Consider the following 24,589-nt stretch of genomic DNA (forward strand, 5'->3'; position numbering starts at 1 on the left):
AAAGAGCCTCATCCCTGTTCCTGCCTCCATCGAGAAAAGAACTTGGCACTGGGAGGGGGGAAAGGAAAACCCAGGTTTGGGTGTGTTGTTCCCATTTACACAGAACATTCTGGTTTTCTTGCATCAGTCTCCATGTGTTGAATGATCCCTTGACTCGTTCCCATCAGCTCGGGGGTCCCAGGCAGGCTCTGCTGCGGTCGTTGGCACTATTTATGACAGGGGGGAATTCTTCCCACTTTATTTCCAGAGAGAGTTTTCTACAAGATGCCCAAGAAGCATTTCAGGCTGTAAACTGTCAGCTTGAATTGAAGTCCCCATGCGTGCCCTTGGGCTTATCCCATGTTTCAAGCTGAGCATGGCTTGTGAGAAGACGGTTGTTGTTTCTCTGTGCATCTCATGATCACAGCATCCTTGGGGCATAAAACACGGAGGACAAAAGGGCAGCGTGGTTATATATATACACACACACATATATATCTTTTTTTTCCCTTTTTTTTCCTAAATGCTGACTTCTGTAGGCTCCCAACCTGACACAAACTCTTGTGCGTGGGGTGTATGGAGCAGATCTCTGCTTGCATCATTCGGCTCTCTAGCCCATTTTGAGATATTTAGTTTAATTTTAATTCTGAATTTGGGTTGGCAGCTGGGAGTAAATCAGAATTTGGCTCTGGTTGGTAGCACCTTCTCGTGTATTGGCAGCACAGCTCCTGGGGAGTTGGTAGGAAAAGTTTCCTTGGGTTCAAACCCTTGGCATCGCCCATCCCTTTGATCTGGTGGTTTTTTGCAAACCCAAATCCCCAGGCAGGCTCACGCCATTCCCCCTTCTCCACGCCGCAGGGCTGAGGGAGGCAGCGGCAAGGGAATATGTCTTAAGGCGACGAGAACGGTGAGAAGTGGAAGTTGAAGTGGAAGTTTAAGCAGGAATAAAATAGCATATTCCAGCCTGTGCGTGAAGCACGTGGCAGTTGGTAACGTCACGTAGTCGCAGCAGTCGGGAAGAGCGTGGAAGTGGCTGGAAGAGCTGCTCCTCGCTGGTGGCACTTGGCAGGATTTGGGGTGAAAATGAAGACGATCAGTCTTGTCAACCCAGTTGTGCAGCTGTTTTGTTGCTCTTGGATCCATCTGTTTGCCCACTCTTTAATTTCTGCTGGATTCATTGCTTAAATACTTGTATTTTTATCTCCAAGAACCATTGTGGCTGGGGATTTATTAATGAGTGGATCTTCCCACAGCCAGTCTGGAGGCTGAATAGTTGAAAAGCTCCAAAATTCATCTCCAGAAATCGCTGTGTGCTCAGCAGGGTCTGATATTCGGCTGCTTTAAAATGAATGAGCCATTTCCTTGCCCTGTGCAAATCTGTCCTGCATCTCTCCAGCATTTCTATCTTGCATCAAATATATTTTAGGACTCTGATTTCTACACCAAAAGTGAGAGATTGGAGCAGCAGCAAGGACCAGTCAATACAACCGCCCCCAAAATGCCCCCAAACTTGTGGGTTTGTTCCCAACAAGCCAAGTTTCCCCGCTTCTCATTTTATTTACTCTTTTTTTTTCCCCCCTTTGAGTCTATGTTCATACATTTGCTGACCAAAGGAGCCCTTAGTATGAACAGCCCCAGTGAAAATCATCCATCATAACAGGACTAAAATATGAGATATATCCATGTACATATCATAAACTTAACGTTTTATGCAAAAGACAGGAGGATGAAAAGAAAAAAAGTTTCCCTGATTAAAACAAAATCCAGAAAGTGGAAGTGAATCATTTCAACGCTCCTCTGAGTACAAAATGTCTGTAAAATTCTTGTTTCCCTTCAAACCGTGCATGCTGGCAGAACTTGTTTTTTCTGACAGAATCCTACCCTGCCCCTTTCTGTGCAGCTCTAGACATTTCCAGGTTGTGAAAAACATTTCAGAGCGGTCAGTCTCTTCTTCTCCAGACCTCTCCAGGCTTCCAAAATCTACCCAAGAGACCTCACCTTGGGCCTTTGAGGAAATCACAGTGATTGCTTTTGGCACATACGGTTGATTAACAGCAACCAAAGTCTGGCTCAGTTCAGAAATCCCTTTTCAAGAGCCCTGTTTGGGTGAGCTGTGTTGTGGAGCGACAACAGAAGACCATCGTGCAGAGGGATGCGGGTGCCGGAGATGAGCTGAGACTGTGCAGAAATGCCTGGATCTGAGTTGAAGCACTGAGTGGCTGGTGGTGCCCCATGGATGTACAAGCTCCTGAAGTTGAAAACAGCATTTTTGTTGGATTTTTGAATGGAATACCCCTCTGGATATTCAACCAGGAGTGATGGGGAGAATGAAATTAAATGTGGGAAGAGGAAAGTGCAAGACTGGTTCATTTTCCTGTGGGGTGGGATGCACTGGGAGATCATTGCTGCCTTGCAGAGAGCAGGGAAGCACCTGCCAATGTTCTACTTATGGTTTAGGAGAAAAACCCCAGCTCTGCCCCATTTCTGCATCCTATCCACCCGCCCGGCACGTGGTGGGTTGGACAGGCAGCGAGCAAGGCGGAGGCCAGCCAAACCTCCCTTGTGTTCGGACACAAGCCATGGTGGAGCACATGAAACTAATCCAAAGCTTTTGCTCCACCAAGGATGGCGAGCGAGCAGCACAGCAAGAGATGGTAAAACAGCGTGGAAAAAAGCTGGCACATCACAAACCGGGATGTTGACACTGGGTGGATTGAGTGCTGGAGCATCCCAGTGAGGGAAGGGGGATGGTGGCACCCTTGTGAGTGGCTGACGAAGTCGGGGAGCCGCTTAGGTGAGCGTGTTGGAGTAGAAGCTGAAGCTTTCGGAGACCGTTTTGGAGTCGCTGCGGGAGGAGCCGTTGGAGGTCAGGTCTATGGAGAGACGCTTGGCCTTGCTGCTCTCCTCCAGCTCCTCTTCAGCCGCGCCAACCGCCGAGGACACGGTGGTCTCTATCCGGCTGACCTTGTACATGCTGCTCTGCGTCTGCAGGTACCTGGCTGACTTCATTTCCAGGCCCTCGTACTCACCGGCACTAACGAACGGGCACCACCGAAATGCGTGTTTGAAACCCACGCGAAACCTGGGGGGACGGAAGAGATGGGGAAAAGCAGGGGTGAGGGATGTGGAGATGGCAAAAGGACCTCACTAGGGTGGAAAGAGCTAAGCACTGCTAAAAACAACCAAAAAATGCTACTTTTCACTAGGAGGAGGAAAAAACCACTGAAAAGTCCCAATTAGGAGTTGGGACTGTTTTGATACCTGCCCTCCTCCCCTCCCTGTTGCACCAAGATGCTGCCAAAAGTCACTCGAAACCCACCTGTCGTTGAGGCAGCAGTAGATGATGGGGTTGTACATGGTGGAGCTCATGGCCAGCCACATGATCGCCAGGTAGACCTGCTGGATGAACTTCTGCAGGTACCACTCGGGGTTGAAATACTGCAGGGTAAAGTAGATGTGGTAGGGCAACCAGCACAGCGCGAACGTGCAGACCACGATGATCATCATCTTCACTACCTGTGAGGAGAAGAGCGGGCAGGAAAGCAAAGTCATCTGTTGGACACCCCACAGGTGAGCTGTCACCCTCCAGAAGGGGCCACCTCTTTTTGCCTTGGAGACCCTTCCAACCAGGAACACGTGGTCAACACCTTGGTTAAACCATGCGCGTTCATGGAGGACACACGTCTGGAGGACACTCCGCTCCATTAGCAACAATCATGGAACAAGTCCTGACCTGTTTCCACCCCTAATGAAGTATTTTTGGCTGTGGTTAGTTGGGATTGGGCGTGAACGATGGCTCCTACCGTGCTCGAAGCTCCTTACCTTCCGCTTAGCCGAGACCTGCTCGTGGTAGCGGTCGGAGGAGTCGCCGGGTATCTCGCTCGCCCAGAGGGTGAGGCCAACCACAGTGTAGGCACATCCTATCACCAGAAGTGGCAAGAAGTAGATCAGGATGGTCATGCAGAAGTGATACCTAGAAAAAAATGATGGTCGTTGGGCGTGTCCTCTACCTGTTCACTCTTTTTCTTGCAAACTTGAAGGCAAAGTGCTTCACAGGGGCAAAGAGAATTTGACACGTTGCCTGCAGACCTCGGGCTGGGAAGGACTCCCTGCTTTCACCCCAATCTTTTCCAAGCCTCTGCTGCCAGCCTTTTCCATCCAAGCACCCTCCTGGGATGGGATGTAGAGGCCAGGGAAGAACTTGTGTTACCTTCATAAGGCAAGGATGTTTTACCTGAAGTGGCTCTACTCTCACGTCTACTCTATTTACATCCCAAATTATCCTAGAGATGAACGATTGCTCTTATGACACCTCTTATCTGGCAGTCCAGCAGGAGAAAATGTGGTTTTTTTGACATATAAAGGATGGGAATATTAAGCTGAAGAAATAAAGGCTTTCCCTGTGGGGCAAACACTGGGTCTTGGATGCAGCTTGCCTAAATCCTGGTCCACTATTGGTTTAGCAGGTGACACAAGGTGTAACCCCAGTCCCCAAAAACACAACCCAAACCCTTGGCGTGGAGGTTTATTAAAACTTTTCTGTGAATTCAGCAGCTGGGGAGGTTCTCCAGGCTCGTGGAAAGGGCAGGTTCTTTGTGTCTGTTTATAACAGATATAAGTAAGTCCAAAGTCAAATGAGATGATCTGGATTAAACTGTTAGCACAGGCGTGAGACTGTTTTGTCGTGAAGTCGGTGGAGCCGCGGCAGGTTGCAATAGCCACTGGAATTGCAGTGGGTTAAGTGAAGGATTTGTATTAAATAGTAGCTGGTTTGAAAAGGGAAAAAAAATATGCTGTGTTTAACAAACAGGATGAGGATGGACAGTTTGACCTTGCAGGTTCCTTCCTACCGTCGTAGCTTGCAAAAACCTCTCCACCCTGCAGAAAGATTAGAGATGGTGGTGCAGAAATGCGGCTGGATTGTACGGGGCCGGCTTACAAATCCCAGAATCAATGAGGTTGGAAGAGCCCTCTGGGCTCATCGAGTCCAACCATTGCCCTGACACCACCATGGCAACTAGACCAGGGCACTAAGGGCCATGTCCAGTCTTGTCTTAAACCCCTCCAGAGATGGTGACTCCACCACCTCCCTGGGCAGCCCCTTCCAATGGCTAATGACCCTTGCTGAGAAGAAATGCTTCCTAATGTCCAACCTGACCCTCCCCTGGCCAAGCTTGAGGCTGTGTCCTCTTGTCCTGGCGCTGGTTGCCTGGGAGAAGAAATCATCACTCGTGCCGCCAGGTCAGGAGGTAATTTTTTTCCAGCAGCTTTAGGGTCTTTGCATGCATTTTTGGGGTGCGTGCCTGGCTCGAATGCATCTGTTCAAGGCAGTCCAGGCCCTGTAGCCACGCTCCGCTCTCGCACTCGCTCGTCCTCCTGGGAGCTTTGATTGAATAATATCTCCAAAGTGTAACGAATGGGTCAGGCTCGTGCCTGGTGCAACTCCCGCAGGGACCGGGCTTGGCCCCGGACCCGTGCTGCCACGCCATCTCCTCCTCGTTTTGTACCTGCAATTTCATTTGTTCTCCTCTTCGCCCAGCGCTAATCGCATTTGAGCTGGATTTTGTAGGGCTGTTTTCTATTTTGCTAATTAAAGAGGCGTCTCTGTGGCTCCGCGATGAAGATTTTGTTGTGGTTCCCATGTAATGCAGGGTCTTAAACCAGCTGCAAACAGCAGCAGAAATGCCCCAGAGGAGCTGTCAGATAACGTAAGCAAGATCAATGCGTATTTTCAGAGCTGCCTGGGCATGGTAAGGCCAGGGATTTCCAAAGAGCCCTGGGACGTGTTTTTTTGGACCCTGGGCACTGAAAATCAGTTTCCATGTGAAACCATCCGTATGTCATTCTGTGTACAAGGATTGCAGGATCAGAGCGCTTAGAGAGGGCTTGGGTTTTGTAAGTTAAAGGTCGTTGGTGTGGGGATTTAGGGTCTTGTATAGGATGGAGGAGCCCGTAGGAGTTATGGGACAGTGATGTTGGAGAAGGAGGCTGCCATCTCACTTTGCTTTGCAAGGCTCAGACAGTTGCTGTGGGCTGTTATCTCCCAGAGAAGCTGGCGAGTGGAGCGACTTTTCCCCTTAACCATAGAATCACAGACTGGTTTGGGTTGGAAGGGACCTTAAAGATAATCCAGTTCCAACCCCCCACCACGGGCAGGGACACCTTCCACCAGACCAGGTTGCTCCAAGCCCCATCCAACCTGGCCTTGAGCACTGCCAGGGAGGGGGCAGCCACAGCTGCTCTGGGCAGCCTGGGCCAGGGTCTCACCACCCTCACAGCAAAGAATTTCTTCCTCAGATCTCATCTCAGTCTCCCCTCTTTCAGTTTAAAACCGTTCCCCCTCGTCCTCTCACTACTTCTCCTTGTAAAAAGCCCCTCTCCAGCTTTCCTGTAGCCCCTTCAGGCACTGGAAGGTGCTAGAAGGTCTCCCTGGAGCCTTCTCTTCCCCAGGCTGAACAGCCCCAGCTCTCTCAGCCTGTTAACAAACTGAAACGGCAGCTGATGAAATTGGAATAGATCGGACACCTATTTCGAAACCAAAAGTGGGAGAGGGAATTGGTGGTTAGCGACAGCGAGAACCGCTGAATCGGATCGAGCTGAATCGGAACGAGCTGAATCGGATCGAGCTGAATCGGATCGAGCTGAATCGGATCGAGCTGAATCGGATCGAGCTGAATCGAATTGAGCTGAATCGAATCGGGCTGAATCTCCGGTTCCTGTTGCAGACACAGCATCTCCCCCGGGCCAAGGTCTTTGTCCGCTTCCCCCCATACGAGCAGGCTGAGAACGGGCACATTTTCCCAGTGAAAAAGACCCTCACGTGCACATCCCTGTCTCTGATACCCTCCGCATGCCGGGGTTGTGCTTTCTGGGCTCCGTTTGCCAAGAGAAAGGACCCCCAAGTCCCCTATTTTCACTATGAACTAAAAAAATACTATTGTTTTTCATCACGGCATTGCAAACAAGCCGGCTGCCAACGGCGCCTTCCTTAAATAACTGCACCAAGGCCGTGGAGCAGGGGAGGGAGTTTGACAGTGACCCAACCACCTGTCCCTGCAAAGTTATTTTGGGGCAGTAAAATAACATCCCGGGCTCTGCGCTGGGCAAGTGGGTTTCGCGTAGTTTGGAGAGACGCTGTTGAGCTGCAAGTTCTTTTCGATCTCCTCTAAATATTTGGAGTTTGGTTATTTAAAAGCTTCTGCTTAGCATCTGGCTGCCCTCATCTGTCTGCAGAGCCCCTGCCTCGCCGAAGAGCACGGGATGCTCAGGCTTTGAAGCGGCGCCCAGCTTCCAGCGGCAAATCATTCATAGGTTAATGGTGGCATTTTTCTCTTGGATTCATTCTCTCGACGGCCACGGCGTACAGCCGAGTGGCAAATGATCTGTCAAAGCCAGGCCCGGTGCTCGTGCCGGTTGCTGCTTTGGTCCCGGGGGGCTCAGCCCCATCCCAGCCACGTGAGCTGTCTAAGCCAGTGGCATTTCTTCACTCTGGCTGTATTTATCACGGTGGCCCGGAATAATTAAGGTTGGAAAACACCTCTGGAGATCAGCTGGGCCAGCCCCAGCTTAGTTCTTGCCGTAGCTGCCTTGCGATGCAAATAAAAAGATAATAAATGACACCATCCAGCTCTCTGCAACCCGCCGCACGCTGCTGACTGGCAAACTCATCTCATTTGTCTTGCAGAGAGACCTTCGCCAGGCTCAGGTTGGCTTTAAACACTTCTTTCTGCGTGTGTGTCCCCTGCTTTGGCTTCAGCACAATTTCACAGCCCTAATTCATTGCTCCACGGGACTGGAGATCGCAAATGCCTTTTTTTGCCCCCCCTCTCTCTTTTCCTTAATGCATGACATTTAACTCGCCACGTGACTCGCGGGCTTCAAAGAGCAAACCACAGAGGACCGCTGCGCTGGCAGACCAGCGGGGTTGCCCGGACCCTTTGGAAATGCCAAATTTAATTAGCCGGCACCTTAGTGGGAAAGAAAGAGATTCCTGCCGAGCCCTCCTAGCCCAGTGTTTGCCTCCCAGCCTGAGCTGATGCCGTGAGTGAGCAGTCGAGTGAATTTTGGGGCATCTGGAGTCGGTAAATCCCAAACTATTTTTTTTTCTGTTATTGCCTGGTGAAGACACCCCCGGTAAAACCCTATTTTACCTCTTGCAGGAATAACTCTCGCCCCAGGAAGCCTTTAGAGATATGGGTTGCAGGAAAGGTGCTGCAAAAGCCAGTGTGCAAAAGCTGGTGTGTACGAATAAGCCCCTGGGGGCAATGCAGACCCTGTCCCCACAGCCAAAATGTTGCATCTTCATAGTTTTACATGAGTTTCCCTCAAGGATGAGCATCCTTGATAGGTGACCTTAGTGCAGTCTACAACTACCTGAAGGGAGGTTGTAGCGGGGTAGGAGTTGGCCTCTCCTCCCAGGCAACCAGCAATAGGACAAGAGGACACAGCCTCAAGCTTGGCCAGGGGAGGGTCAGGTTGGACATTAGGAAGCATTTCTTCTCAGCAAGGGTCATTAGCCATTGGAAGGGGCTGCCCAGGGAGGTGGTGGAGTCACCATCTCTGGAGGGGTTTAAGACAAGCCTGGACATGGCCCTTAGTGCCATGGTCTAGTTGCCATGGTGGTGTCAGGGCAATGGTTGGACTCGATGAGCCCAGAGGGCTCTTCCAACCTCAGTGATTCTGTGATCCAAGAAGGGCAGGGAGCGTGGCACAGCATGGGGCAACGTTTGGACCACAAGCAGGACTAAACTCACCTTAATTAACATTAATGTGCCCCAAGATGATATAGATGGAGATTTTGCTACTGTCAACTACGCAGCACTGGCCCTCGCTTAGGGTAGGGGGAGGATTGCCCCAGCCCAAGGAGCTTTGAGCCATTCCCATATTCTTCACTTCCTGTTTTTTTTTATACTTTTGTGGTTTTTATGTACAGTGACTTGTCCCCGCCGCCAGAAAACTTCAACTCACGTTTTTCCATACACATTGGTGCTGTGCTCCGGCCACTCCACCAGACACACCAGCCGACCCGGCAGCTCCTCCATCACCGAGTAGTAACCCTGGGGGAAAGCCAGCAGGAAAGCCAGGAGCCAGATGACGCCGATGACCACCTTGGTGGCGGTGGCTGAGAGCCGGGGTTGCAGCGGGTGGATGATAGCCATGTACCTGCAAGGTGGGAAAAAGAGAAATCAAGGCTGGAAAGCCCCAATGTTGCAGCTTTTGGGGCTGTTTTAGATCTCCCGTGCGTGGGGGTCGTACTTTTGACACCCCCTTAATGCATCCTGGCAGCCCCTCACTCTGCACGATGCAAACGGCATCGAATAATCCCGTTATGGAGGATTCCCTGGCCAATGCTCTAATTCTCTTGCAGCATCTTACCCTCGAGATTTGAGACACTTATTGACTTTTAGCTGAAAAACAGCTTTGCTAACGCAACCAGCGACCGGCTGCTTCTGCAAAGACCAATTTGTACAAAGCCAGCTGCGACGTCTGGCAGCAGCCGCTTTGGCAGCACCCGGTAGTTTTGCACCCGCGCAAAATTGTCTCTCTGTGGTAGATCCCAGTGCCAAGTGTTACAGGAGGAGCACCAAAAATAAGAGTGCTGCACCAGCGTGGGATGGGTGATCCGAGATGCCACCTGTATCTGCCTGGCTCGTGGGCTCTTTCCCCCAAACATCAGTCGTCACACGCGAGGGAAGCTCTGGTGGTGATGAGGCGGATTGAATTTATCTCTCTGCAAATCTGGTTTTGCGAAGCTGGCAGCAGCGCCGGAAGGATTAAGTGAGAACATCACAAATTTCTCATTTTATTTCCCCCCCGCTCTCCACGTCAGGCTTCGGGAAGAGGAGAAACACAAGCTCTGCGTGTGTTATCGCCTGAAGCATTTGCAGCCTCCTCTACTTCTCCCTTCATCCCTTCTCCTTTCAGAGGATGGACAGGTTTTTTTCTCTTTTAATTTTTTCATAGATGGCAAATACTCCGTGTTGCATTTTCGGGTGGCCACTTGCAGGGACAAAGATGTAGGGAGTACAGAGGAGGGCAACCAAGCTGGTGAAGGGTCTGGAGGGTCTGACCGCCGAGGAACGGCTGAGGGAGCTGGGGGTGTTTAGCCTGGAGAAGAGGAGGCTCAGAGGTGACCTTAGTGCAGTCTACAACTACCTGAAGGGAGGCTGTAGCAGGGTGGGAGTCGGCCTCTTCTCCCAGGCAACCAGCGCTAGGACAAGAGGACACAGCCTCAAGCTTGGCCAGGGGAGGGTCAGGTTGGACATTAGGAAGCATTTCTTCTCAGCAAGGGTCATTAGCCATTGGAAGGGGCTGCCCAGGGAGGTGGTGGAGTCACCATCTCTGGAGGGGTTTAAGAAAAGTCTGGCCATGGCACTTAGTGCCCTGGTCTAGTTGCCATGGTGGTGTCAGGGCAATGGTTGGACTCGATGATCCCAGAGGGCTCTTCCAACTTGATTGATTAATACATAAATACACAGGAGGTGTTAGTGATGCTCTGGCACAGCGGCTGCCGATGCACCGAGGTCTGGGGGGTTCTGCATCTACATTTCTCATTTTCCCTTTGTCGGACCGTGATCAGCTTCCCAGGACACGTCTCCTTCCTCTTCCTCATCCTTCAAATGCCTGGTGTTGGCTGAGCCTCTCAGTAGCGGGTTTGCTGAGCTGCATGAGGTTTGGGTGGGCTTTATCATGGCGTTCTGAGTGGGTTACCCTGAGTTTATGCTCCCAAGTAGCAAGAAGCCGACACGCTCGAGTTTGCTGCTGGTGCTCGAGCTGACGGTTCAAGCTCAAGCATGCAAACGGTGGAAAACGGGGGATTTCCACAAAAGTTGAGCTGTTTCTGTTGAAATACTTGCCTGGAGAAACATCTGAGGCTGAGACCTCTGGAAAGCAAAGCCAGCGCTTGATTGCAACCAGCCAGAAATGCTTTTACACCTCCGACCTTGTTTTCTTCTAGTGCATTTCAGAGGACTTTCCTTATCGTTTTAAAGCACTTTGCAGCTGCAGAAGCCCACGTGATTGATAAAACATCAAAATAATCGCCATAATGATGAACTAAACCCAAACTGCATCACCTAGAGACCTTTCCAACTGCCATCCACTTGTCTGCAACGCTGTCTCGTGGTGGAAAGGAGATGGCAAAATTCATCTGACCACGCTGGCATTGCAAGGACGGGGGTCAGGGAGGTAGGAGGGAGCAAGGTGTAGTGGTGCTTTGGGGAAAACTGGCCCCAAATCCTTTTGTTTGGCAGCAATTCCCCATCCATCAGTCCCTAGAGACCTCTGAAATATTCCCTTGGGGATGCTCTGGGTTCAGCTGCCCATCAGGATTAAAAATGGGAATAATCACAGTTCTCCCAGATGGGGGTTCTGATGGGGAAGAAAGAAAATGTAATAAAAAGAGTCTGGGCTGCTTGGAGGAGCTGGTATTACAGACCATAAAAACGCTGGAGATAGATGGAGATGTACAAACATCATGAAAATAATTAGACCATTATTTCATATTAAAATATTGTAGAATTATAAAATAATTGTAGCACTAAGCAGAAATTTGTCCTAATATTTTAATAACTGCTCCCTTTTTTTTCCCCTTTGCTTGACAGCCACCATCTTGCTTGTATTGGGGTGGAGAAACATCAGTACAGGGAGCAAAGCAGTTTCTTTTGCCACCTTCCAGCGCCAGGTCCGTTGTGCTCAAATAACTCTTATTTCCCTCCAGACTGGTTGGACTTTCCATGTTTCTCTACCCAACAGGTTTGGTGTATTCCTGTCTTTGAATTTTGGGGTTTTTCAGGTTTTTTTGCCACCACTGGATATTTTTTTTGCATCCAGAACACGGGTCCCAAAAAGCCTGTTTGCTTTCTTGCAATTCTGCTCAGTTTGGAGCCAAACCCTCCCCTGGGGTGCGTTTCTACGACGGGGTTTTGGATAACCTGAATTAAAACCTTCCTTACGAGCGAGCGAACGCAAAGCAGAAAAGCAACCCCGTACCTCCGGGTTGTCTTCTCCCCTCCACGTAGGTTCGATCTCCCAGGCCAGGCTGCGGCACATTCTGCAGCCAAACCTCCATCAATCACTTCTTAGCAGGGAAGAAAAATGACGTGACAATCGTGACTTTGCTGTTCAGCAAAAAAACCACCCTTGCTAATTATTTTTTATTAATACGAGCGAGTTTGTGTTCAAATGGAAAGGCAGAGCGCGGGCACGGGATGCATCTGCAATGCCCGGGGTGTCTGCAAGGTGCTGGCGGGTGTTTTGGCCCCGTGTGTGGTTTTGGCAGCGCTGGGCACAAAAGGCATCGGTCAGAGCTTAAGTGCCGGGAAGCCGCTGCCCTCCTCGGCTCGGCCGTGCCGGTGAGAAGTGGGCTCTCAATAGCAAGGCTAATGAGTTAATTAGCTCATACTTCTCCTCGCTAAGTGCCTCTGTGGCCCCACTCCGCCCATCTCCCTAAGATGCTGTATCCTATTAGAGAGATTTATTATTTTTTCCTCTGCTGTTCAAGAGGGTGGTTTTCCTGTCCATAAAAAAATGGGGTGTTGCGGTTTGTTGGGGGCGGTTGTTTGCGGGAGGTGAGGAAGAGGAGCGCGTCCCTCTGTGAGCATCCTCCCCTCGCCGCTGCGGCGGCTGACAAACCACCGTGGGGTCTTTGAGTCCTGATTTTTCATAAAGAATTGGCTCTTGGTTGAGGATTTAAGGGCAGATTTCCTCTGTTTGGGAAAGGTTTTGTTCCCTGTGCATGGGGGTAGCACCGGGAATGCCATTTGTTTGCTGAAGGTGTTGGGTTGGGAAGATTGAACGATACCTGTTCCTCAAAATAAAACGAGCTGCAGTTGCTCTCCTTTCAGTTATGCAGTTTGCTGCTGTTTAAATATTTTTTTGTGTTTTGGGGAGTGATGATACAACAGTATTTGAGTACAGCGTTGTACCAGGGTAGCTCCGAGCATATCAAATAGATATTGCATTTGAGGCAGTGTAGCCATCTATTAATTGCATGTGGAGATCGGGGGTCTGCCTGGATAACTAACATCACACAGTTGTTTCCACCCTCATGGAGATGAGATTAATGTAATAGCAAAAATTTATGAAGCGTCTTTCATCCCAGAGTTTCTTTATCTGCTTCAGTAAGTAATAAGGATACGACAGATAAGAGATGAGTAACCAAGAGGATGCAGGTTTGTGCTGGGTGTTTTATTGCACAACGATTTCCCATCCTGAGCAAAGAGGGGTTTAGTGCAGAGTCAGACCCGGGGGAGTTTGCGACCAAGTCGGAGCAGATACCCTGGATTGAGGTGGGTCAAACACCTCCAGCTCAGCTCTGGGTCCGTCCTATCCAAGAAACAAAAAGCTCTGTAGGGAAAAACCTGCCTTTTTGCTTTCTCCGAGGATTGTGTCGCAACAGCGTGGATGCAAACACACCGTCCCTCAAACAGGTTTGCATAGTGAAGCCCCAAATACCTCGTATCTGGACGACGGCCGAGGAGGTTAGCTGAGCCCTGCGTGCTTGAAACACGACGCTGGGGATGAAGGCGCCGCAAACAGCTGCTTCCTCCTGTTTATTGCTTTGACATAAACCAGCGACCATCCCAACCGAGGGACGGGCGGCTCCTGCCCCGAGACCAGAGCGATGCTCCACGCTCGGCAAAGCGTCTTCATAAAGCAGGAGGCTGCAGGTTTCTCACCGGCGTTTCCTTGGAGCACCGATACAACCCAGCATCTTTCCTTTTTGGAAGCAGTTTGAGATTACCTTTGAGCACAACCCCCCACCCAACCCCCCCCTCCTTCTTGCACAGCACCTTTGGCGTCGCCAACCCCCCGGGTGTGCTCAGTTTTAAAAACCAAACGCAGGCGCAAGAGGATCAAACCCCAGTTAGCTGCAGCAGGCTGTTAAGAAGGCGTAGAGCTCCCTCCTGCATTCATCGCATTTGGGGTGGGATGGGAGAGGAGGACCCAAAGCACGACCCAGCCTTGCCGAGAGGCTTTGCAGATGCTCTTATTCGAGGCACCTATATGACCTTATCGACCGATTAGTCCTGGCGCTGGTTTATAGCTGGAGAGTGAAGAGGAGAACAAAAAAATCCCACGAAATGCAGGGCTGGTGACCCACGAGACCTGGTGCTCTTAGTGCGTGGGTGGCTCCCACAGGGCCATTGAGGAATTAAGAATAAATTAAGAAATAAAGTAAGAAAGCCATTGGATAACCCAAATATCTCACCAGGGGCCCTCAAACTCCTACAGTGGCTTGTGCCAGTGCCCAGCTCGCAGATGAGCCCCGTGATCACCCCAAAAGCTTGTCTAGAACCTGAGTCTTCTGCATCTCCCAGCCACCAAACTGTCGCTAATTCATTTTAGCTCTATATTTATTGCCATGAGAATTTCGAGCCCCCCTCTTCTTTCCAAAGGAAAGGAGGGAAAAAAAAGATGTGATGTATTTTTGGACAAGCTGAATTCGTATCTAGTGGGTATTGGGGGGGATTAATTCCAGTTAATACCCATCAGATCAGAGACTGCTGCTGGGAGCAGGGACATAAACCAGCCTTGACGAGTGACCCCTTACTAAGGGGTTCCCTTGTCCGTCCCTGTCCCCCAGCTGGGAAATCAACACTTCGAGCCAGCTCCGTACTGGGTATCCAGCAGGTTCGTAGGGTTTTTGCTGTGTTTAGTGATTTTTTGGGAATGCAAAAAGCTGCTTCAGTTTTTGCTAGCTGGGGTGTAGGCAATGCCCTAAACCTGGGCTCCTTTCGCTTCCCCCTTGCTCTTCCATCCTCCAAATCACATCCCAGCAGAGCAAGATTACACAGCGCCAGGCGCAGATCAAAGTCCTGCTCTGTAAACCCCAGAAATCCATTAAGTCAAGATTAAAAAAACCAAACCAACCCTGGTGCTATGTTAGGGTGTAAATGACTAATTAATCTGTCTATGTACTGATGTAATTTGTCCTCTCCGGAGGGTTTCTTTCTGCAGTAATCATCCCTCGGGGAAGGCATGGGGTCGCTGAGCTGTTCCTGATATTCAGCTGGTTCATCCAACCTGGGAGTTCCAGCTTACAAGCAGTAAATAATTTTCCAAGCCAGTTTTTCTACTGCAAATAATATGGGGTTGGGGAGATGTTAACAGGTCTCGGTTGCAGACTAACAATTTTAGGAGCCACGGTGGTGAATGAAGGTTCGCAGATTTGATGTTTCTTCTGCAGCTCCTGCTGGCAAATGGATGCGTCTTAAGACACCTAATATAATTTGATAACTTATTTGGAAATAAAAAAGAGAATCTAAAGAAGATCTCAGTTGGATTGCCCAGCCCTGCGTGCTGAAGTGGGAGTCGGCCTCTCCTCCCGGGCAACTAGCGATAGGACAAGAGGACACAGCCTCAAGCTTGGCCAGGGGAGGGTCAGGTTGGCCATTAGGAAGCATTTCTTCTCAGCAAGGGTCATTAGCCATTGGAAGGGGCTGCCCAGGGAGGTGGTGGAGTCACCATCTCTGGATGTGTTTAAGAAAAGCCTGGACATGGCACTTAGTGTCCTGGTCTAGTTGCCATGGTGGTGTCAGGGCAATGGTTGGACTCGATGAGCCCAGAGGGCTCTTCCAACCTGGTTGATTCTGTGATTCTGATCTGGCAGTGTCGGTGCTGGTGGAGGTTGCTCTAGGAGTTGCAGGAGGTGAGTCCCACCCTATGTCACTTTTACAGCTGCTTTAGAGCGGAGGTGTCTTGGCAGAAAGAGGGAGATCGCTTTAATTGAATAGCCTCAGTGCTGCCCAGTCTTGTCTTCACCCTGAGCTCACGGCAGGGCTTTCACCCATCTCATCAGGACTTGTTCAGGCTGTGGTGTTTTCAGCTCAGCTCATTTGAAGTTTTGAGATCCCATGTGCCATAGATACTGCAACTCAGGGATGTCTGGAGTTGAAGTTTTTCTCTGCAAATTAGCTCGGACTCACCACGGGCACTGCTGGGCTCTCACTTTTCCTGGAGGACTGGAAAAAACCAGGATTTTCTGTCTCTCTCTTCCAAGTGAATTCATTCATTTGAAGCCGGAAGGGGATATGTGATGCGCTCGGGCACTGATACACCCAAACCCGAAGGACGTGGCAAATTTTATAGTGCCAAAGCGAGCTGTTTGGCCCCCACTTGTGCAGGATGCTGAGAAGCAGCATCATGGCTTTTCCTGAGCAGACTTTACCAGCCTTGACTCCTGAATTTCCTGCCATTGTTGCAGGGTTCAGAATAACACTCGCTAGAAGGATTACCTTCTTTTTATTTTTTCACACTGGTTGTGCCCAGGCTGAAATAGGTCGTGGGGAAGGAGCGGATGGTCTAGCTTCAAGCAAAAGCTTTTTTGATTTTTCCTTGTGCAAACCCATGGGCAGGTCCTGCAAAAAAAAAAAGCTGATTGGGAGAATCAAACCCACTTCTCCGCTTGTTCTCTCAACGACTCTGTTATGGCTGTGCTGAGTCTTTCCAAGGCGGTTTCGTACGCTCCGGCGAGGACGTTCTGGAAATTGCTTGTGGAAAGCACAAGCGGGGATGATTTAGGGGAGCAATCTGCAGGCTGACGCTCCTCCGAGCCCTCAGACCCCGCATCCAGCCTCTCTGATAAATGGCTTAATACAGCGTGGGAACACGAGGCACATTCTGTTCTGCTTTCCTGGTTTTTGATGAAAATCAGAACTGCAGTCGTGTTTGATTTCAGATATGTCCTGGCTGTGAATACAACCCGATTTGCTGAGCCTACCTGGCTCTGCTGCTCCGAATTCAGGTACTTGCTTTCCTTGTTCCCACACAGCTTTTTTTTTTTTTTTGCCCTTTTGGGTTCCTGGAACAGGCTCCTGCATTTCATGCATTTAACTTGCTATTGTGAGGTCTCAAACACAGGAAAACAAGCAATTTTCCAGCGCTTGGAGGTGATGCTGGGTGCTGCTTGCCTGGAGGAGCAGAGGATGGGCTTTGCTGCCTTCACCTGCCCACTTTCCCACCTCGCTGGAAATTTGGAGCCAAGAAATGCAGCAGGTAGCTCTGTGCAGGAGGTTTTTGCACACTGAGGCTGCAGCTTCCTTAGGGTCCTTCTTGGTGTGGGCGAGCCAAGCCTGCACGCAGGGGTTTGGCAGCCCAGCCATGGGAAAACCAAGCCTCTGTTAAGGGTTTGCAGATGCAAGAAGAAAGCTTGAAATGCCAATTCCCCCCCAAAATTCAGCCCCAGCCTCCCAGACCTGCCTTTGCTCCCCATTTTATATGTGCTTTTCCAGCTTCCCCTGGCAGATTTGCTTTTCTGGTTATTCCAGGGTGTGGATCTAAGGCTAAAAACTGAACTATTAAACAAAAAAAAATATATAATCTCTCTAATTCATCCTAGTCTGGAAGGGACTTTGCTGCCTGCTCCCCAATATCCTCGAAACACAGATGCTCCTGAAACAGAGCCAGCAACACTATCAGGTAGGCACAGAGATTCCTCTTTTTATTTATTCTTGCCTTAATTCTCCTCACATCTTTGGTATGAGAGCTTGGCTACGTCCGATTTATTTCGAGGAGAGGGTCTTGTAACCACTCCAGAGCGGAACAAAACCTAAGCCTGTTTTTACTGACTTAGAGAGCATCATCCATCTCGAGCTCCCTTTCCCAAGCTGTCAGTGAGTGAGTTGTGGCAGCGCTATAATTTCTCGTAGGGAAAATATCCGTGCCAGTTTGTGCAGCACTTAGACATCAGCTCAAAATGTGCTGGCATACGGCAACGCGAATCTCCTCCCTCCCCTTCGCGCGTATCCCCAGCCAAAATGTCTTTTACTCCCTGGGAAGAAGGACCAAGAAGAGGCGTTGCAGAGCCCGAGCTGTCTTCGGGAAATATGTTGTGTTGGAAAAATCTGTTGCACTTGAAACGCTGCTACTCGAGAGGGAAGTGCAAAAGCTGTTTGAGAGCCTCGATTTATCTCTAGCGCTGGTGTGAAAATGCCGTCAAAGAAAAGATTTCTTGGAGAGGGTGAGAAGAGAGGGGAGCTGCAGTGGAGGTGCTCGGTGCGTGGCTGTTTTGTGTCCCTCAACCCCCGGCTCATCCCCTGTTCCATCTCACCCCGCTGTCTGAACTTCTGATCACGGCAAAATGCAAGCGGGACCTCGCTCTGCCGGAAGCCCCCAGCCATCGGGCAGCGACCAGGCAGTAAAAAAAAAACCAACTAAGCTTCAACAAGAGAAACCCCTGGCACCTACCTCTGTGCCTTGACCCCCACCAATAAAATCAAGGTGGGTTTGTTTAGGGGCGCACACCGGCACGCAACGTGACAACACGCACCCGCCAAGTCAAGACGCCTTTCCCAAGCCTGAGTTTCTCTCCGAGGCTCCTTAGATGGTCCCCAACCCAGACCAAGAGACACAAAACAGCTCCTGCAGCGCAGCGGGGGCACGTCCGACGCAGGCGTGTATTTTGTGTTATGAGGTGATGCAGTTTTGTGCTAAATATTGAATTTTCTTTTAAATGAGGAGGTGGGGAAAGGAATGGATGGCTCTGCAGAGGAGCTGGGAAGGGAGAGGACAGCGATGCTACAAATGCACACCCAAGATGCTACTGACACGCACGGGGGTTACTATGCCTTTTCTCGAGCTCCTTTCGCAGAGCTGACAAAGGATTCACCTGCAACCAGGGCGGGGAGGGGGATTATTTCTAGCTCTCTTTTACCAAAACGAGCTTTATTTTAATTGCAATATTCTCCCATGACCAGAGATCAGCCGGAGCTGAGCCCAGCACCCAGGTGGAGGCAGCCCAGGGTGCCGGCGAGGGTTTGGGGGTTGATGCTCAGAGCTCACCTGTCCAGGGCGATGGCCGTCATGGAGTAGATGCTGGCGAAGACGGCGGCAATGGGGAAGAAGTTGTGAAACTTGCAGTAGAGCAGCCCATAATACCATTCGTTGTGGATGGCGTAAGTGAAGTTCACCACCGTGTTGAAGGCGGACATGGAGGCTTCGGCGAAAGCCAGGTTCACCAAGAAGTAGTTGGTGACGGTGCGCATCCTCTTGTGAGCCAGGATGATCCACATCACCACCACGTTCCCCACCACCGACACCACCACGATGAGGGCGTAGGCGACAGCCCACAGGGCCACTTGCCATGGGGGCTGCACGAACTGGTTCGCGAAGGACTCGTTCAGGGAGGCGTTGAGTAGCCACTGGTGCTCCAGCTCCGCTTCCAGCGGCAGAGCGTTATCCATCGCACCACGATGCAGCCGGCCCGGGCACACACGGGTGCTTTGGGGTGCAGGTCCCTCCTGGTGTAGGGTGCAGCAGGATCAGGGTACAAGTATGGAGCACACGGCTAGTTCGGGGTGCGGGTCCCTCCTGGTTCAGGGTGCAGTTGGTTTGGGGTGCAGGTTCCTTCTGTCTTGGGGTGCAGCTGGAGCAGGGTGCCCGGCCATGTCGAGGCACACCGCTGGTTCAGGGCACAGGTCCCTCCTGGTCCAGGCACGGCTGGACTGGGGTGCACAGCTGGTTTGGGGTGCGGGTCCCTCTGGGCTTGGCTGCAGCGTCACCGGGGTGCAGATTCCTCCTGATTCAGGGCACAGCCCGGTCGGGATGCGGGTCCCTCCCCGTTCAGGACCGGAGCAGGATGCGGGTCCCTCCCGGTTCGGGGTGCAGCCGGTGCGGGTCCCTCCCCGTTCAGGACCGGAGCAGGATGCGGGTCCCTTCGGGCTTGGGATGCAGCTGGTTCAGGATGCGGGTCCCTCCCGGTTCGGGACCGGAGCAGGATTCGGGGTGCAGCCGGTTCAGGATGCGGGTCCCTCCCGGTTCGGGACCGGAGCGGGGCTCAGGGGGCGCGTCCCTCCCGGTTCGGGGTGCGGGTGCCTCCCGGTTCGGGACCAGAGCGGGGCTCGGGGTGCTGCCAGTTCGGGGTGCGGGTCCCTCCCGGTTCAGGGTGCGGCCGGTTCGGGGTGCGGGTCCCTCCCGGTTCGGGACCGGAGCGGGGCTCGGGGTGCAGCCGGTGCCGCGGAGCCGGCTGCCGCGGGCGAGGCACGATCGGGGCTTTTCTAAGCGGCGCGGGCGGTGCCAGCGAGCGATGGGCAGAGCCGGCCCGGAGAGCCCTCCCCCGGCCCCCCCCCCTCCATCCCCCCCGGTCCCCTCCGCCCTGCCCGGGGGGGCTCCAGAGCTGCAGCCCCCCCTCCCCGTGCCGTCTCCCCCGCGGGCAGGAGCCCCCGGCTTTCCCCGTACCCCCTCACCCCCCCTTTTCTCGCCTCCTCATCCCATCTCCAACCTCTTTGCCCTCCTGTGCTTTGCACCCTTTGGGGGGGGCAAACAGGCATCTGGGCCAAAAGCGCTCTAAAAATTCCCCAGGGAGTTTAAAACCTGCTGATAATCATAAAGCTTCTTTATATTATATTTATATATTATAAAACTTTCCACTCTAACATCTGTGGGATTTCTCCAAACAGCTTTACATTGCGGTTGGCGAGTGCTGCTCATCTCCAACGATGAAGGAAAGGAAGAAGAAGGAAAAGCTCTTCCCCCTCCGGTGCGACCAGCTTCCGACCACCACAAACAGGACGTTTCGGTGCCCCTTCGCTCCTAAAGCAAACGCAGCTCCCAAAAAACCACTCTCCTCTGCGAAAAACCACTCTTTTCTCCTGTGAATAAGCTGTTGGAATCTAATTAAACTGCAGAGATTCGCACCTTCCCCCAGTCCGGGTTTATAATATCCACCAGACAAGGGTGATTTTAACTTACTCCTCCGGCGTTGTGTTATTGCCAAGTGTGGGCAAAAAAATAACACCTGTGTTGCTGCCTGCCAGGAGAGCTGGTTTTCCCTCGGGATGTGCCAACCAAGAGGAAAATCGCCTCGAAAAGCTGAGCGCGTCCCTCCTGTTTGCTGAAGGATGCTCCTTCTCGGGATGTAGCCTCCCAAACTGGTGGAAGAGGAGCACCGAGGTGGAGAAACCGCTCCCAGGTAAAGCTGCGGCTCCCCGAAAACTGGGAGATGTTCGGGTTTGAATTGCACAGCTGAGCGTCGTGGAGGGAGGATGCTCGGCTCTTACACCGGAGCAAGCCCTTAGGGAAGCCCGAGGGACTGAAAATCCTTTAGTCCCCGACACCAGGTCAGTTACTGAAGTGAGACTGAGCCTTTTAACCCCAGGGTGGGTGAAGGAGGAGATCTATTTTGACCACGGTCTCCGTGTTCCCAGCAGCCCTGGGAGCAGGGGCTGCCTGGGTGACTGTAGAGGGGTCCAGGCTGGTGGCCGAGCGCTCTTCCCACACCCGGATGCTCCTGGACCACTCGATGGCAGCATTGCCTAAAAATGCAGGAGGAGGAACCGGCGAGCAGGCTGCGGGGCTGGGGAAGGCTTTGCTGGGCATGGCATTGCCAATTGCCCCCTCCTTGTCAGGCTCTTTTGGGGCATTGCTTTAAATGTGGCAAAGGACGAGCCCCGAAGGAGGGGACACCCTGGCAGGTGGGGCCAACGTTAGCGCCCGTCTCAGCCCACCCCAACGGATCCTTTCCCACCCCAGCAAACCCTTTCCCATTCCCTCCAGCCCCAAATTGCTCCAAGCTGGTAGCATCACCCCAAGGACCACTGCAGGGCTGAGAGAGAGCACGTCCCTGCCTCCTGCCTCAGTTTCCCCGTTAGGAAAAAGGGGCCAATGCCTTTGCACGCTCCTGTTGAAAAGAACAGGCTATTTTTTTTTTCCTGTGCTGCTGCCGTGCAAGGAATTGAAATGCAGCCTGATAACTCGACCCAAGCAGGGTCATGGGTGTATCAGCATGTTCAGGCTGCTGAGGGTTGGGTTGTCCAGCGGGGATTTCACCCAAAGGGGACGTTTTCTTTCTCTTGGAAGAGATTGCATTAAAAGGCAAAAATCAATCAATCCATCCTAGGATGGAAACCTGCATGAGGGAGAACAGATGTATTTATTGCTCGGCAAAAGCAAACAGATTATTGGAAGCTTTTGACAACTAATTAATGCTTGCGGGTCCCCATGAAGATGCCAGTGCTATTCTGGGCGTGAAGGCACTGGGCTGTGCCAACAAGCCCCCTCCTCCCTATCCCCGGGGACGCTCGTACACCTTCATGTACATCGTCAGCCCTTTCAGAGCGCACAGAAAGGCTTTGTAACTGGCAGCTGGAGAAAACCTTGCCTTTTCCTGTTGTGTTTTCCACAAGGACAGGAACCTCTTACGCTAGAGGTTTCCCAGCAGAGTCCCCGGGGCCGGCCTAACATCAAGAATGCACAAAGCGTGGTTATCTGGGAGGAAAAACTGCCCTCGTCCTTCAGGGAACCATCAGGGATGGTGTTTTTCCAGCTTCGGAGGTTTTGGCTCCTCCATTCACCCTGGCCAGAGGGTTAGACCCCATCTGGTTATTAGCCATTGGAAGGGGCTGCCCAGGGAGGTGGTGGAGTCACCATCTCTGGAGGGGTTTAAGAAAAGCCTGGACATGGCACTTAGTGCCCTGGTCTAGTTGCCATGGTGGTGTCAGGGCAATGGTTGGACTCGATGAGCCCAGAGAGCTCTTCCAACCTCATTGATTCTGGGATTCTGTGATCTCCCCATTGCAGAAAGCCAGGCACGAGCAACACCAGGAACAGGTTCGAGCTTTGCCACCCCCCCAGAACGTGGCTGCAGGCCCTAAACAATAAATATCCCTCGCAAGCTGCCAGCAGAGGTGTCTGCATGGCTTCTTGCCTGGGTAAAATAAGGGCAAGTGGATCAAGCTGGGCTTTAAATTTGGGGGATGGCACCAGTGGGGGACAGCAGCTTGCACCCAGCAAGGCAGTAATGTCTTTTCCTTAAAACAGCTGGATCCAGAAGGCAACATCTGCCCTGGAGCATCCCTCAAGCAGAGGAGGGAAGCAGCTTGTCCTTGCGCCCCTGTGCACGCAGAAGGGACAGCGAGGAGCCGCACGAGCCGTTTTCCACAGCACCGAGCAGCGCTTGGATGCTTCGCTCTCCGCCAGCAGGTATAACTCACTTTGCCAAGCAGCTCCTCGTGATTAATTTGGAAATCATACACTCTAAAAGCTCCAGAAACAAGCTGCCTCCTGCAAGATGCATTGCACAAGCGTGTGTGCAAGCGCACGCTTCTTCAAGCTCCCCACCTTCCCCTGTGCTGTTGCCTCAGCTTTAAACTGAGCTCAGCTGAGCTCGGCTTTGGGAGCTGCGTTTTGCAGGTGGTTGGTGTTTCCCAGGTTGAGGTGGTTTGTTAATTAACGAGTCCTCTTCCTGCTCCCAGGTAGCTTTGGGCTGTAGCTCCTTGTGCTTTGGAGACTCAAAAGCAGGATGGAGGAAGGTTGTGGAGCTCCAAACTGTGGTGGCTTTGCTAAATGTAAGTTTGCTTTATGTTTTTTTAGCAGGAGGTGGGTGAAGTCCCCTTGTTGGAGATGGGGTTTATTTCTACGGGGAGGAAGCCTGCACTGTGCAAGAGGAGCTGGGTGCTGAAGCCCCTCTGTTTAGGCCAGTGCTGCGGCAGTGTGAAATCTTTGCAAAGCCCTTTAGAGCAGGTTTTTTAAAATTCCTGCCCTTGCAGAAGGAATGTGTTAAATGGTTTCCTTAGAAATGAGGTCTCTGAGGATGTTTTGGTTGATTGTCTCCTCTGTAAGTCACCTTCTGCCCCAGCAAGAGCTGTGTTATGTGGTGGGGATCAGCGATGTGACTCTGAAGCTGGTGAATAAGGGAGTGTTGTGTGTTTGCTTTATACTGGTGCTGACTTTTGTAGCTTCCTAGACTGAGGGAGCTCTTAGGTATGGATTTAAGCCCACATGTGAGCTAAAAAATGCCTAAAAGTGTTGCATTGCAGCCTCCCTGTTGCAACAGGGTCCTTGTGCGACCGCAGCAGCTCTGGGCTGTAGAAGCAAGACAAGAGGGAGGATAAACCAGGGTGTTTTTTTGCAGCTCTGCATCACTGTAGAACCCTAAGGCTGCAGGTAGGGATGGGCAAACCCCCCCGAATCGTGCTAGAGATTTGTATAGCCACCAAAATCACAGCCTTAAGGGATGCAGTGATGGGGGAATGGCCAGCAGAGAGAGTTGTGAATTTGGGGAGATGTGGGTTGGTAAGAAAACATACTGGGGAGCCTGAGCTCTGCCCCAGGTTAAGTGACTTGGGATGGGGTTTTAAAATCCTGCCTTATAATTAAGTCAACCTACTGACAGTGCTGTGACCCCGAAGCTGCCTGCAGTGGCAGTGAGCCACGTAGTGCTGCTGGAGGAGTCCTGGATTTTGGAGTGTGAGAGGAGAAAATAACAGGGATTATACAGGAAAAAAAAAAAAGCAAAACCTACACTAGCAAAATAAAACACAGAGTTTTGTTTGCTGCTATGTGATATGAGACAGCAGGATAAGCAGGGGAAGGAAAATGCTGATCCAGGAGGATCTGATAGCAGGTTCCTGAAGGAGCCATCCCAAACTTTTAGTGATGGGTTTGATTTAGCACCTGGCTGGGAATGCTGAAATAGCCTCTGCCTGGGCATGGGCTGCTGAGCAGCTCTCTCCTGCTGTAGGTAATTATTTGCTGATTTAATCCAGCTTGAGGTAGTTTTGCTGTTTACTTTAAATGCAGGTTCTCACCAGCAACAGTTGATTTGGCTCAAAGTGTTTTCTGCTGAAACTTCTTTTCAATTTAGCTTCCCACCTCCCTAAAAGATGCCTGG

At 51.5% G+C, this 24,589-nt stretch overlaps 1 protein-coding gene across 1 annotated transcript; it reads right to left on the reverse strand.

Moving 5' to 3' along the window:
- Window positions 1-2,769: 2,769 nt before the first annotated feature.
- Window positions 2,770-19,163, reverse strand: TACR1 (tachykinin receptor 1). The gene is made up of 5 exons (XM_068421615.1): window positions 18,763-19,163; window positions 8,947-9,141; window positions 3,802-3,952; window positions 3,299-3,495; window positions 2,770-3,061 (listed from the first exon to the last, which is right to left on the reverse strand). The coding sequence occupies exons 1-5, from the start codon at window positions 19,161-19,163 to the stop codon at window positions 2,770-2,772; spliced, it is 1,236 nt and encodes a 411-aa protein (XP_068277716.1).
- Window positions 19,164-24,589: the final 5,426 nt, after the last annotated feature.

The sequence above is a fragment of the Nyctibius grandis genome, chromosome 33, assembly GCF_013368605.1.
Source record: "Nyctibius grandis isolate bNycGra1 chromosome 33, bNycGra1.pri, whole genome shotgun sequence".
NCBI lineage: Eukaryota > Metazoa > Chordata > Aves > Nyctibiiformes > Nyctibiidae > Nyctibius > Nyctibius grandis.